At 34.4% G+C, this 14,096-nt stretch overlaps 1 protein-coding gene across 4 annotated transcripts in view; it reads left to right on the top strand.

Moving 5' to 3' along the window:
- The window catches only part of sdccag8 (SHH signaling and ciliogenesis regulator sdccag8), a 186,361-nt gene that overhangs the window by 41,877 nt on the left and 130,388 nt on the right, over positions 1-14,096 (top strand). For all 4 annotated transcript variants that reach the window (XM_039738727.1, XM_039738726.1, XM_039738725.1 and 1 more), the window contains 2 exons: positions 3,031-3,183; positions 10,670-10,804. In XM_039738727.1, the coding sequence (XP_039594661.1) occupies positions 3,031-3,183; positions 10,670-10,804 (288 nt within the window). The remainder of the gene's footprint in view (positions 1-3,030; positions 3,184-10,669; positions 10,805-14,096) is intronic.

Raw genomic sequence — 14,096 nt, 5'->3', positions numbered from 1 at the left:
ACATAATGACCACTGCTTGTTCATGTTGTTGCCAAGTGCTTTAGAGGACAGAGGCTTCCATCCAGAATTGGTGGAATTGTGCACCACAAATTGCTGTGATAGATTCTTGATTGTCATAGACCAAAAATTAAATTAGGCTTATTCTGTAAATAGATTAATATAAAATACACAGTAATTCTTCGTCTTAAATTATTATTTATTTGTAGTTAGCTGCTTTGTTATGTAAGATAGTTTACATTCCTTGCTACAGGTGTATATTTATGAAATGACAGTTTTCACAATTTTAAGTGCCTTCTGATTAGGATAAATATTCTGCCTAGGATAATTCTATTAACTCTTGCCCTTATTTATCAAAGTTTGCCTAATTTCATCATCTACAGGATACAACATCAGCAGTGCTCTCACCATCTGTGCTCCTTCTAAAAGGGTTTCCCTTTAGTATTGTAATATACTAGTTTACAAATTACAGTCAAAAATAGCTTATAAATTTGTTTCCTTACTTTGCAACAGCAATGTCATTTTTCAAAAATTCATGCATCATTTCCTTTTTCAACTTTATTTAAAGTACAAGCCTCAGGTAAAGAAAATGTATTTTTCAACAATACCCATACATTCAGGGTACAAGTGCTCTTAAGATGTTTATTCTCTGAATATATTTGCTTATAAAATATAAATAATGAGAAAACTTAAATTCTAGTATTTTTGTTTGTCTCCTTTTAGTCTGCAATTTTCAGAATTTTTAAAACTGAATTTCAGTATTGCTGGTAGGCATCTGCAATACACAGCATATTTTATATATTGCAAACTGTTAATGCAATTTGCTAAATCTATTTCAAAATTGTATATTTTGATAATTATTTCATTAGGCATGAAAACGAACAAAAAGGGGGCAATTTGGTATTCAATCACAGTATAGTTTACGGTATACTCAAGGTAATTCTGAAAACATGATTTACAGTAATTTGTAGTATCTAATTTTTGGAAATGAATATGTAATCTGTCCCTATTTATTACAGAAAAAATGTAACATGAAAACGTTTAGCGGTCAGACGTGCATTAGTTATTTTTTTTTTTTTTATTTGAAGTGTCCCTCGCGCCCTTTGTGAAATTATGAATTTGTAATAAAAAAAATAGGTGATATTTGGTGAAATTTGTTTAAGAGAAATGTATTTTAATGCCTACCTATAATTAGCTCTTAGTTGTGCATACATTTTTTTACAGTACAGTGGTTATCAGAAACTTTTCCCATAATTTTATATTTACAGCACCCCTTAAAACAATGTAATACATTGTTCCTGTTGCTGGTTGGTTTGGTTCTAGTTCCTTATAACCTTCTAATGGAAAAACAGATTTATAATTTAGATAGTTTGATAGCTATTTAATGAGCAGCATGCAGTTAACAGTGGCAGCATTGCTGCTTTGCAGCCATAAGTTGGTTTCACATCCTGAGTCCTTCCTTTGTGGAGTTTGCATGTTCTCCTCATGTCTGCATGGGTTTTCTGCCACAGTCCTAAGTATAAAAGGCAGGTTAGGTGGATTTGTGATGTTAAATTGGCCCTGTTGTGTGAGTCTGTGTGTTTACTGGTGTTCTGTTCCTGCTTTGTGCTCTATACTTGCTGGTATTGGCTCCAGCTTCCCCACGGTCCTGGTGAGGAAAAAGTTGGTTTAGAAAATGGACTGATGGATAGCTGTATAGTTTTAGTTTGCAGCTTCTTTGATATTACCTTATCATTAAAGCACATTTTTCTCTAAACCCAAATTTGACAGGGCTGCTTGGGGTAGTGTGCAATAACTACACAAATTGCTTATATTGGCTTTGCTTGTTTACACATGCACATAACAGATCACTCATTTTCTGAGTCTACTGCTGGCAGTTTAGCTTAAGCCAATGTCACGACTGAAAATCATTGAGAATGCCTACCTTACTGACCAGGTTACGACCTGCAGCACAGGCTTGCTTACCCATTTTTCTGACAGCCAATAGCCTGCTTCCTATACCAGCTCTGTGTGAAAGGTTATCTGGAGACATCAGGCAGATGAGCATCTCTTCTGTTTGTGAGATCCAAAGCCCCCATGCTGCCTGACAGAGGCAGTGCACTGTGCTGGCACTGTGCACAAAGGGTTAACCGCTGCGGTGAGCTGAGCCTCGATTTCAGCCCTTTTTCTTTTATCTGTTGTGTTTTAGTATGTAAAACACAATACATCAGAAAGGTGAGCCTCTCTTCTGTTTATGAGGTTCAACGCATGCACTTATTCCTTGTCTCTACATTCTATTCATTGTACTTCTAGAGCATTTACTGCATTTAGATGAGCATTTATTGGTTATGAGCTCCCCAGCACAGACAGCGCTCCCTTCTGAATAAAGAGAACATCAAACTGGTTTTATATTATCGTAGCCAATTTCAGACTTTTTGCTCTCAATTGCTAGGAATGTCGCATTAGGCTATCAGCTTTATGGGAGCACACTGCCGACTTCTTCCATTGGCTAAGGTTATTTAAGTGAAGGCCAAGTCTGAAAATCATTGGAAAAGTTGTCTAATGTGGCACGAGCTTAAGGTGGTGATGGACTACTATTAGATCACATTCTTTGGAAGACAAAAATGTTCCTACCTTTCTTAAAAGCCATAGGTTTTAACACATATGGTATCGTAAAAATCAATTAACAAGATTAGTACGTGGTAGTGATTTCACCTCCTCTTGTGACATTACGTTGATCACTTCTCCTTTTACTTCCTTCTTTGCTTTAGCAAGGTGTTACTTTCTTCTGAATATGTGTAATTTGCTACTAATAATATACTACCTGCTGGCACATTAGATTACCTGAATTCTTACTCCACATGAGTGCCTGATGGTTTCACTTTTAATACCAAAAGATAAAACCATAAAGAATGAATGAAACTAAATCGTTATTCAGTGTAATTTAGTGAAGTTCTTCTCTTCTCTCCTTGAATTCCAAACTCTGTTTAAATTTCTAAAATATTATTAATAAACTTATGTTATTATCAATCATCACTTTATGTATTTATTTAGGCAATGTTTCAGTGTGAACAGCTAAGAAATGAAATAGCAAGGCAAAGGGAACGTCTCGATAAGGAACTCGCTGTTGAACAAGAGAAGATTGCCAGAGCACGAGATGAGGTTAAAGAAGAAATGCAAAAAGATAAACAAACATTAAAAGCAACAGTAAGTTTTTGTTTTTTTTAATTAATGTATTTATTTCCAACCACACCACCCCTCGCCCCCTTCTGTCTGATTGGTTACAATACTGGGTGGGTGGCACAATGGCACAGTGTTAGTGCTGCTACCTCACAGTAAGAACGGAGTGATGTGTGTCCTGGGTTTTCCTTGTGTGTAGTTTGCACATTCTTACTGTGTCTGCAGGGGTTCACAGGTTTCCTCCCACAGTCCAAAGACATACAGGTTATGTGGAATGGCAATGCTGAATTGGCCCTAGTGTTTGTTTTTGTGTATGTGTGTTTGTATTCTCTCTGTGGTGGACTGGTGTCCTGTCCAGGAATTGTTCCTGCCTAGCTCCCAGTGCTTGCTGGGATAGACTTCAGCTTCCCCAAAACTCTGCTAATGGATGCATGGATGGATGCATGGATAGTTACAACACTAACACTTTACTTTGTATAATCATGTGTCTGAATAGGAAGAAAAGAAAAAGATTGCTTGACTGGAATTGGAATAGCTTAATTAGCCCTCTTTATTTTGTATGAGTCCCCAGTTTTGTAACTGAACATGCTATAGCAAATGGCCATTCTCCATCCAGACTTTGTGTATCCTGTTAACAGTGAACTAAAATTAAATGTCTCCTTTATGTTTTGGTATCTTGATTTATGGTACTTGCATGTATAGGTTTTTGGTTAGGTCCTATTTTCATTCCTTAAATGCAGTCAGAAATAAATACCAAATGTATTTCTCTAGAATTAAAATGATGTTATTCGTTTTTGTTTGAATCTTTTTAATTACAATACACGATTGTATTAGAGTTAATAGGAGTACGAATTTGAATGTATCCTAATAGTTGTATGTGAAAGGAAGGAACTAATTATGGATACACTCGCATACCCGCATTCACTTACATGATGACTACTTTTAGAGTTCATGTATTTTTTTTTTACATTAGAACATTAAAACATTTGATGAAATTAGGCCATTCAGCCTAACAAAGCTCACTAATCCTGTCTACCTAATTTTTGCAAAGTAACATCAACTTGAGATTTAAAGGTCCCAGAAGTCCTACTCTCCACTTTCTGGTGATTTATTCCATGTGTCTACACTGTGGTTGTCTGTGTGAAGAAAAACTTTGCAACGTTCCTGTAAAATTTTCCTTCCTGCTGAACCAATTTAAAAAGTCACAGCCTGCATCAACTGTGCTAATTACTTTCATAATTTTAAAATCTTAAATCATGTGACCCCTTCATTTTATTATATTTAAACTGAAATGTGTCAGAAAACACTACTGGGCATCCTTTATACCAATAGTAATATGCCTGTATAGTGCCACACTGTGATTTCTCTCTCTCTTTTCACAAGCCAAGACTCTCTAATAATTGATCTGATTGTAGGTTAGCTGCTGTTCCACCTAGTTTAGTGTCTTCTGTAAATGTAACTATCTTGTCATTTATATTCCTGTCCGAATTATTTGTAGATGTATTTGAAAAAGCAGTGGCACTTGAGAAACACCATTTTTAAAACCACCTAATTTTAAGGTTACTTACAACATAACATTTTGCTTCCTGTGTTTTAGCCAACTGTTAACCCATCTACACATTAACACACGAGTTCCCAGTTTTTTTAGTTTGATGCCCAGTCTCTATTGTGGAACCTTATCAATTGCTTTTTGATGTGAGATGTGGGAAGAAGCGGATTGTAGTTATTGGATAAAGTATTAAGGCAGACTATGCAAAAATTCCCAAGCTGCCATTTGAACCTGTAGCTGTATGACAACAGTGTTAACCACAGAGCTTCCCCCAAAAATGTTTTTAGTTCATAAAAGTGCATCTTATACGCGGTTAGCTTTGTTCTTCACCGGTATTTATATAAGTGTAAACTGTATATTGTAGATGCAATGAAGGCACAGGACTTAGCCATTTAACACTGGCATAGTGTCACAACAAGTTTGCAGGGTTTTTATTGATGCAATTAAGTAAGAGATCCTTTTCCTAAGCTTTAATTATAGAATTTTTGATGTGGGAAGATTTTTGAAGAGATATAAGGGTTAAATTTGGCTGATGGAAACTGCTGTTAGAGATTTAGTTAGAAAAATTTTAATTGCATGACATTTACAGTAAAGGTATGTGAAGGTGCATTGCATATTGTGTTAATAACATACAAAACACCATGGTAAGTAAACAAAAAAAAAAGAATTTGCTTAATCCAAAAAGCAACATCATAGAGAAGATGAACATCTCTAAGATCACCATATCCACGCTGACAACCTCTAAACAGACAAATATGCTTTTTGATTTACCTGCTCAGTACCTTATTGAGAGCAGTTACCATTCAATTAAAAGCTCACAAACATTTTCCTGCTTGTGTCTTTCAAAGAAATGAAGACGATACCAATCATATAGTTGTACCCAAAGCCTTATTCATCTCTCCTGGAGTTCATATACAACCGTACTAACTGCAGTTTTTCTTCCCTCTTGGGGAAGAAAATGGGGAAAGTCAGATTTGTTTTTGATTACAAAGAGAATTCAATAATGTTGGGACATAAATGTGTTTGCTGTCCACTATTTCCGTAGATAACATAGAACATATAATTGTAAAATTTACTTTATTTCTTAGGAAACTTAACCAAATGTTGAATTTGTGGTTCTTTAGCTTTTTAAGCAGTGACTCATGTCCATTCACAAGGAGTTGTTCTGGCAAAGTCTGATGCATTGGCAACATGTTAGCAGTAACAAGGATTTAAGAAAAAAATAAAATCTGGAGTGGTTTATGATTATCTGCCAGGAGTGTAACCATTAGACATCTGCTTTCTTTAGTCACCGGGCAACAACTTTTGTAAGTTCATTCAAAGAACAGTAGTGAAATGTGGGAAACTGAAATTCAGATATCCAAACAGATATTTTTTTGCTATGCAGTGGCAGGTTCTATTTCCGAGCTATAATAAAGTAATAATGGATATAGGAATAGGAAAAGTTGTAAAAGTATAATTACAGTAATTTAATATGTCTAAAATCTGGTCTGGTGCATTTGTAGCTCTTAATATTCCTGTGCTCTTTTATTGCATTTCACTAAATCAGTGTTCTTTTGGTGATGCATAGATCAACACAGTTGACAGAATTTCTATTTAAACCAGCCTCTGATCTTGTATTAGTCTATAGTTTACTTTAGTACTCTGAATTTACAAATAGCCAGTAATTTGTCAGTTACTATGGTTTATTAATTAACAGTTTATTACAAAAGTTGCAAAGTATTAAATACTCAAGTTCAAATACAGTCACTGATTCAATGGGTGTTTCTTAGCCAAAAATCCTTTTTGATTCTGCTCAGACTGCAGGAATATGAAATTTATATTGCACTAGCCATGTGCGCCCAACTACGTTGCGTGTGTTAAAGTTGTCTGTGAAGGGCTCCCTGTTTAAATGCGGCTGCCAGTCGTGAACTGGGCCCTTCGTCGCACAGCATTATAATTTTTTATAAGGGAAACAAAATTACAAAAGAAAACCCTTGGATATTGATTCGATTGGAACGGCCTACTTGGAATCACTGTCTGAATAGTAATTATGTGGTGGTGTAGGAGCATTTCTGCTTCTGTCCGTTTACAGTCTGTCTCGTTTTCACAACACTGTCGTTTCCTCTCACGATCTCTTCTCAACTTTTCTCCAATCTCGCAGGTTGCTTTGTGGCAATCCAAAGAGTAAGGCAATATACACGGAGCAATGGTTATAAAAGGGGACACATAGGTATCCAGGCTCTTTAAAGCATAAATAGGGATCACTTCACTGACATATGAGCAAGCCACAGTACAACTGTGAGACGCGCAGCACTCGCCGGCTACAACGTAACAATAATAATTTCCGGAACGTGCGTTACGTTGTCATTCATTTTACCCACTGTCTTTCTTTCATTCATATGTTACGTAGGCACGTACCTTTTATCTTCGGCAATCTTATTCTCTAACCAGGCCTCAGGAGCTAACCAGCGTAACACTGTCCACCACCCCTTTCGTTATTCCGGCACATTATTGTCATCCGTGAGTAACAACAACGTACTAAACTGGAAGGTGGTCTACGCATGCGTGGAATTCGCGGACAAACAAAGATCAAGATGTAAATGAAGATCTCTTTAGTTAATTTAAAGCACAACAATTTGTTTAGTTTGAATGTCTGTGTTTTGAGGTGTGACTGGAGTACTACAGTCTTCAGTAGTATAAGCCTGGAGGAGATTCTTAATGCAATGCCTATGTTTTAGCTGTCTCTCTACTGCCATCTAGTGCTTCTTCTTCTAATTCATTCATGGACAAACAAAGATCAAGATCCAAGTGAAGATTATATATAGAGATATATGGTTCATGTAAAGCTATTTTGTTCCAAGATATTTTGACAAGTAGAGGTAATTTGACACGTGTTATTGTGTATGTATTGTCCGGCCAGTTTATATTGTTTAATAATCAATATAATTTGCAGAACATATGCAAATAATAATTTCATACAAAACATTTTATGCTTTTCATTGTTTCTTTATTATACAGTACTTGTATTCTGGAATCTAATAAAAATTTGTAGATACATCACTCAAGTCTTTGGACAGTCTTGTGACTGTTTATATGAAATCTTTCTGACTTTTCTGTTTTCTGGCTTATCAAATGGGCATTTAACTTTGGCCTTCACCCTATTTATTAGTAAGATCTACATATATTTTAATGTTTTTTTATGTTTTTTATTTATTTTGTAAAGTAGTTATTACTATATAGTAAATTATCTTACATTGATTATTGTCTCTCTAAAGTAGAGGCCTTCCATAATTGTTTGCGTGTTTGTTTTTCTGTCATTTTTTGGCAATTAGTCTCTGCCTTTATTTTGGTTTGTGTTTTGTACACAAACATTCCACAGATTGGGCATTGGTGTTCTCTGGCCATTGCTGCTGGTGCTTGTCATTAGTGTCTCTCTTAATGTAAAATGTGTGTCAAAGTACTCTTTTACAAGTCACTTGTTGCCAAAAGTGTCAAACACCAAAGAAATATTGCATTGTGTTTTAATATAACAACAACTTGATGTTGGGAGAACAGTATGCTCTTTTTGTTATTTTCTTGGAATGGATTTAAATAGCCAAAGAAATTCTTACTTTTGACTTTCTTAGTTTTTGTAACTTTTGTGCATGTTAAATCTCTTGTTACATAAGAGTTTTAAATGATTGGATTTGACCTCATTGTTTACCCAGGTGATAAATGTCCTCAATAACTGGTTATGAGGTATTAAATAAACTATTTCTGGTTTCAGGTTATGGTTTTTCTTAGCAGAGAGATTGCCTAATTTGCGAAAAAAAACTATAGCCAACTAGATTGTAACACCATATGCCATTGTTAAATGGAAACAATATTGAATTCTTTAATTTGACAAAATACGCCATCTAGCGAACAATGTTAACAGTGACTTTCATCTTACACAGGAAGTTGAGTTAAGAGGTTCCCTTCAGTAAAACTGGTGGTGATTTACCAAAATGGCAGGAGAATTTAACTGTAAAGTGAAAACAGAAATCCAGTAGGGTCTGAACATAGAGCAATCTTAGGGTCAAGAGACATTGCATCTGTCACGGCCTGCATCTAATCCTGGATATGTTTGACATAATCGGAGTTGATGGAATTCATACAGTTTATAATTGTAAAAATTATTATACCATGTGAGGAAATTGCAAATGGTGAAGAGTGTTGTTGGAGAGCAATTTTCCACACAGTGTTTCAGAATTTTATATCCTGCTTCCATTTCCCATCACCACTTTACAAAATCTAAGGCATCCAATGTGGGAGGATACTGTTTTATAATTTGCTTATTTAAAATCAATGTGTTTATATTAGACAAATAAAATTGGATTAAAAAAAAGTCTTATTGATGATCCTTAAAGATCTCAAACCCTTGTAACCACCAAAGAATAGATTTTTGAGTATTCCAGTGAAAGAGTCATTGTGTACTTTGCTTTTTAAAATATAGTTCAATGCAAATATATAAGATTAAATGTGGCATTTGCAGAAATATGGACATTCTTTAAGTTTTAAGGGCTCAGAAGTTGTTAGGTTGGTAGCATTTAGTTCATTAAGTCTGGTCAACAATTTCTGAGAAATGTGAACCATGGCCGTCAAGATGAGATCTGGAAGAACAAGAAAACTGAGGGATAGAACAGCTCCTATAATACACAGGAAGGCATAGAAAGAAAATGATTTGACTGTAGAGAACCTTCAGGCAGGTGTAGCTGGGAAAGGAGTGCTAGTGCATTGCTCTACTATGCTCCATTACTTACGTGGACCTGCCCTTTATAGAAGACCCATCAGAAGGAAAACTTCACCTGTCATTTCATCACAAAAAAGCCTTACGTATGCAAAACAACCTGATTAGAGTAAGTAACAATAGCCACAGGTTTTTTTCTGTACTAAAGTGGAAAAAAAACTCTTCTATTCCGACTTGGTATCTGTTTGTATAATTTCTCTAAACATTAACCCAACCTGATATAATAAACTTTGCATCTTAGCTGCATTTTTGCATGCTGAAAGTCATTTCTATATGAGCAGATGAAGTAACATATTTATTAAAAGGGATTTTTAATCAAGTATCAATTAGGTAAATTTTCTGTATGAGTGCTACTCGGCTATTAACTATTTATATTAATTTTTGCATAATATCTACAATGATTCTTGATGCACCAGAGATTGGAGAACTTAGTTTATTTAAATTTAGATACCCCATGAGTGACAATTTTATTAAAGCTTAGCATTGTTACATTACATCTGCACTGGCCTGTGTAGAGTTTTCCATCCTGGCCACATAGGGTGTGCTTGTTCTACCTGTGCTATCAAGGGTTTCTTTGCTGAAGGGAACTGTTTGTCTAAGCTGCCTGAGGTACCCTGTAGTGTACGTAAATATGTTGTGGCCATTGTGGCTGAATGTGAACCACATTTAAAAAGGACTCCAAAGACTATGATCTGCTGAGTTTAACCATGTAACAGAAAGACAAATGAAGAATTGAAGTACTTTTAAAGACATACATTTGCATGGTGGGGATTAAAAGACTGTTGTGATTTGGGTATACTGAGTAAAAGGTAGAGAATGCCTGGGTGTAGAGGTATATCATTATGGTTGGTGTGAAACTAAGAATAATATAAAAATCTTTATAGATTAAACTTCTGATTGATGATTGGAGAAGAATTGGTTACTTTCAGATATTGGCAGTTAAATCTTTTCAAAATCAATTTTGATTTTCAATGGGTGACTCTTGCCTTTCACTATAAAGCTGTTTGGCAGGAGTATGCATCTCAAAGATAAGACAGACAGCTGACATATATATTTCTCTGTTAATTTGCAATTTGATAAAAGTTTTGAGTTCTGTCTTGTTGTTTTTTTCTTTTTCTTTTAAAATCTTTCAGTAAATTACTTGGCGTAAAAAAGAGTAAAAGCTGCAATATTCATAATATTTTGTAACTTTGAATGTTTTACTTCTTTTTTAGGCAATGCACTTGTCTGAAAAGGTGGCCAGTCTTGAAAGTCAGATTGAAAGGTTGACACGAGAAAAGGACTCCTTGGCCAGTCAACTAGAGGATGCCCAAAAACACTGCATTTCTCAACAGGATGATGCAATAAAGGTGAACTGCTATAGAAAACAGTTTCAATTACAGAACAAATTTGTTTTCAGTGCATAATTTAGTTAATAAATTAGTTGTTAAAACATTGAGTGTGTTGTTCCAAATATTTACACATGATGGCATCAAAAACCCATTTTAGTCTAAGAAAGATTTAAATCCATTCTGAAACAAAATTTTTTTAAAACTAAAATAAGGATTTGCTTCATCTGAGTCCAGTTTTTAAAATGTTGTACCAAAATACAGATTTTTTTTTTTTTGTTATTGAGAGAATACTCTTTGTTGGAATGTTTTATTATGTATGTATACTGTTGTGCTTAATCCTTTTTTTTTTTTTTTTATATAAAGTCTTCCACTAAATAATTTTGCATACTCCCACAATCCAAAGACATGCAGGTTAGGTGGATTGGCGATTCTAAATTGGCCCTAGTGTGTGCTTGGTGTGTGGGTGTGTTTGTGTGTGTCCTGCGGTGGGTTGGCACCCTGCCCAGGATTGGTTCCTGCCTTGTGCCCTGTGTTGGCTGGGATTGGCTCCAGCAGACCCCCGTGACCCTATTCGGATTCAGCGGGTTAGGAAATGGATGGATGGATGGATGGATGATAATATAAGTGCTGCAATATTTGGGGCATGGAATTGCCAACTATTAGAATATCATTTTTGTCCATGCTATTATTTGGGCTATGTAAATCCATCCATCCATTTTCCAACCCGCTGAATCCGAACACAGGGTCACGGGGGTCTGCTGGAGCCAAACCCAGAGAACACAGGGCACAAGGCAGGAACCAAACCCCGGGCAGGGTGCCAACCCACCGCAGTATTTGGGCTATGTGATTCAATAAAAATGAATGGAAACACTGAGACTAGTGTACACATGAAAAAAGATGGTGAATAGAAAGGGCACATATGATGGTAGACAGTCTGCGATCACCATCTTTCTAAGAGAAGACAAGTCTGCCTCTGAATGTCTTTATAATGCTTAAATGCAGGAAGGGCTTTTTCAGACATATAAAAGTTAAAGTTGCATACGGCAAAGTTTTAGTGAAGATTATAGACATGTCACACGTGCTCCAGGGAAACAGTCAACAGAGTCAAGATGAGCATGAGTCAATGCACTAGTGATTGGAAATAACTGCCAAAGGCAAAACAAATCTTAGAATTTAAAAAGCAGGCCAGGCATCAGACATGCTAATCCAAAAACAAAGGAAATGTACAAAGGAATTGTTAAAAAAAAATGAACAACTGAACACTGAAATACTTCTTATTTTTTTAAACTACTTATGTGTATTCAGAGAGAACTCTGATGTATTGGAGCGTAGCTGCAGCTGTTGCTAAGCAGCTGGAGACACCATCAACAAGAGAAAATGCCTAGAAAGAGAAACCGCCAGCCTTACAATTTAATTATGTAATAAAATGTGTCATAAAATGTAAAACAGAGTTTGCCAAATATCACAGCTTTTACAGGTTAAAAATTTTGGAATTTAATTCAGTATAAGCTGTAACTTGGACTCTTAACTAATTCTGTTTTATTAAAAACATGCCTAAAACTATATACTTGAGCTATAATACTTATCTCGTATCTCTGGAAAAAATGATAAAAACTATTGAGTAATTTGTTGTTATTTAACAGACATTCATCATTAAGTCATATACTGGTAAATATTTACTATATTTTTTGATGGACAAAAACACAAATAATTGTATTAGTTACAATTGGACTGTCTTAAGCCAGATTTAAGGCTGTTGAGAACTGACACCTAACATTTTAAAACTTTTAATTAATCAGTCATTAATGAGCTCTAAATTTAAAATAGTGTTGTTTAATTAAACATTGAACATTTACCATTCATTACTATTTTTGATTTGTAATAGCTGAAGTGTTAACATAACATATTATACAAACAAGGGGTGAACATTTAGTCTACAAACAAGAGGTGACCATTTAGTCTATCAAGCTCAATTGGTTCCAATTTCTCATTAAGATGCTTTTAAATTTTGTTGAAATTTCTGCTTCATATACTTAACTTGATCATTTTGTTTCTGAATCCCATAAGTCGTTCATGATAATGTTTTTAAATATGGCTGAAATGGCTTTTTACCTTTGACAAGGATGTACATTGTGTTTATTTCAACTTTTTTCCATCATTCAAAAACATTCTTGACTCTTCAGTTTTCTTCTACTGTAAAAATACATTTTGCTGCATTATTACAGTGCTTTAATTCTTGAGAGGAATGTTTTTCTTGTTGTCAATGTCCTTGTATTTTTTTTTTTGTTTTTTTTTTGTTTGTTTTTATTACTCTTCTTCCTGACATCACAAGTTTCATGCAAGGTCCATGTAAACAGGTTAGTTGGTGACACTCACTTAATCCACATCGTATGAGATTGTGTCCATAATGGACTGACTTATCTCATCTACAGTTTGCAACTTGTGTGAGCCTGTGACCTGGATAGATTTATTGTGACTCAATATTTGAAAAACAGGGTTGATGAAATTTAATGAATGAACATCATCTTTTATTTGTTGCTTTTATTTATTTATAACTATATGCTTTTTTTTTTTTTAACAGATTTTTTATTGACAAGATATTTTTTCCTAAGTTAAAATATTTTCTATTTTAAAATAGCCGTGGACAACATTGTAACCACAGTTATTATGCTATTGTACTGTTGGGATACTAGCCAAAGTCTATTTGCATATTCCTTAACTGTGATATTCAAGACTTGTAGAATAAATAATGAGATCATGTAGTACGAGTAATGTCAACATTTGGGAACGGATTATTTGGAGTAATTCCTAATTTAGATAATGACTATTAGGCCATTAAGAGGAATAAAAAAATAAAAAAATACATTAAAAAAAAAATATATATATATATATACAAGCTAATTTTTCTTGCATAAAGTTATCTGATTTTTATTTTTACTTTACCTTGCTGCTGCAGTTGTATTTTGTCAAATCCTTTTTGTTTATATTATATTATATTATATCACATCTATATAGAATAGATTTTGTGTGTGGAGTTATTATGCTAACAGTGTAAAATAGAGAATTCATGAATTTACTTTTTTTTTTTTTTTTTTAAAATTATACTTAAAATGAATAGCTGTCTCTTTGTAAATAATGGTATGTACTTACCTGCAGTGGCTTATTACACAATGTACTGAGTAACTGTAAAATGATTCTTAATTTGTTTTAATACCCATTGATTAGTGAAAACAAAAAAGCTTTATTTTTTTATAAATTATGATTAATACTGTAGGTACACTATGAAAGTGTTTCTTTTAAACAGATGCTC

This window comes from Polypterus senegalus, chromosome 16 (genome assembly GCF_016835505.1).
Source record: "Polypterus senegalus isolate Bchr_013 chromosome 16, ASM1683550v1, whole genome shotgun sequence".
In the NCBI taxonomy this organism is placed as follows: Eukaryota; Metazoa; Chordata; class Cladistia; order Polypteriformes; family Polypteridae; genus Polypterus; species Polypterus senegalus.
The sequence above is the reverse complement of the archived record's forward strand: the minus strand, read 5'-3'. Positions and strand labels throughout refer to the sequence as shown.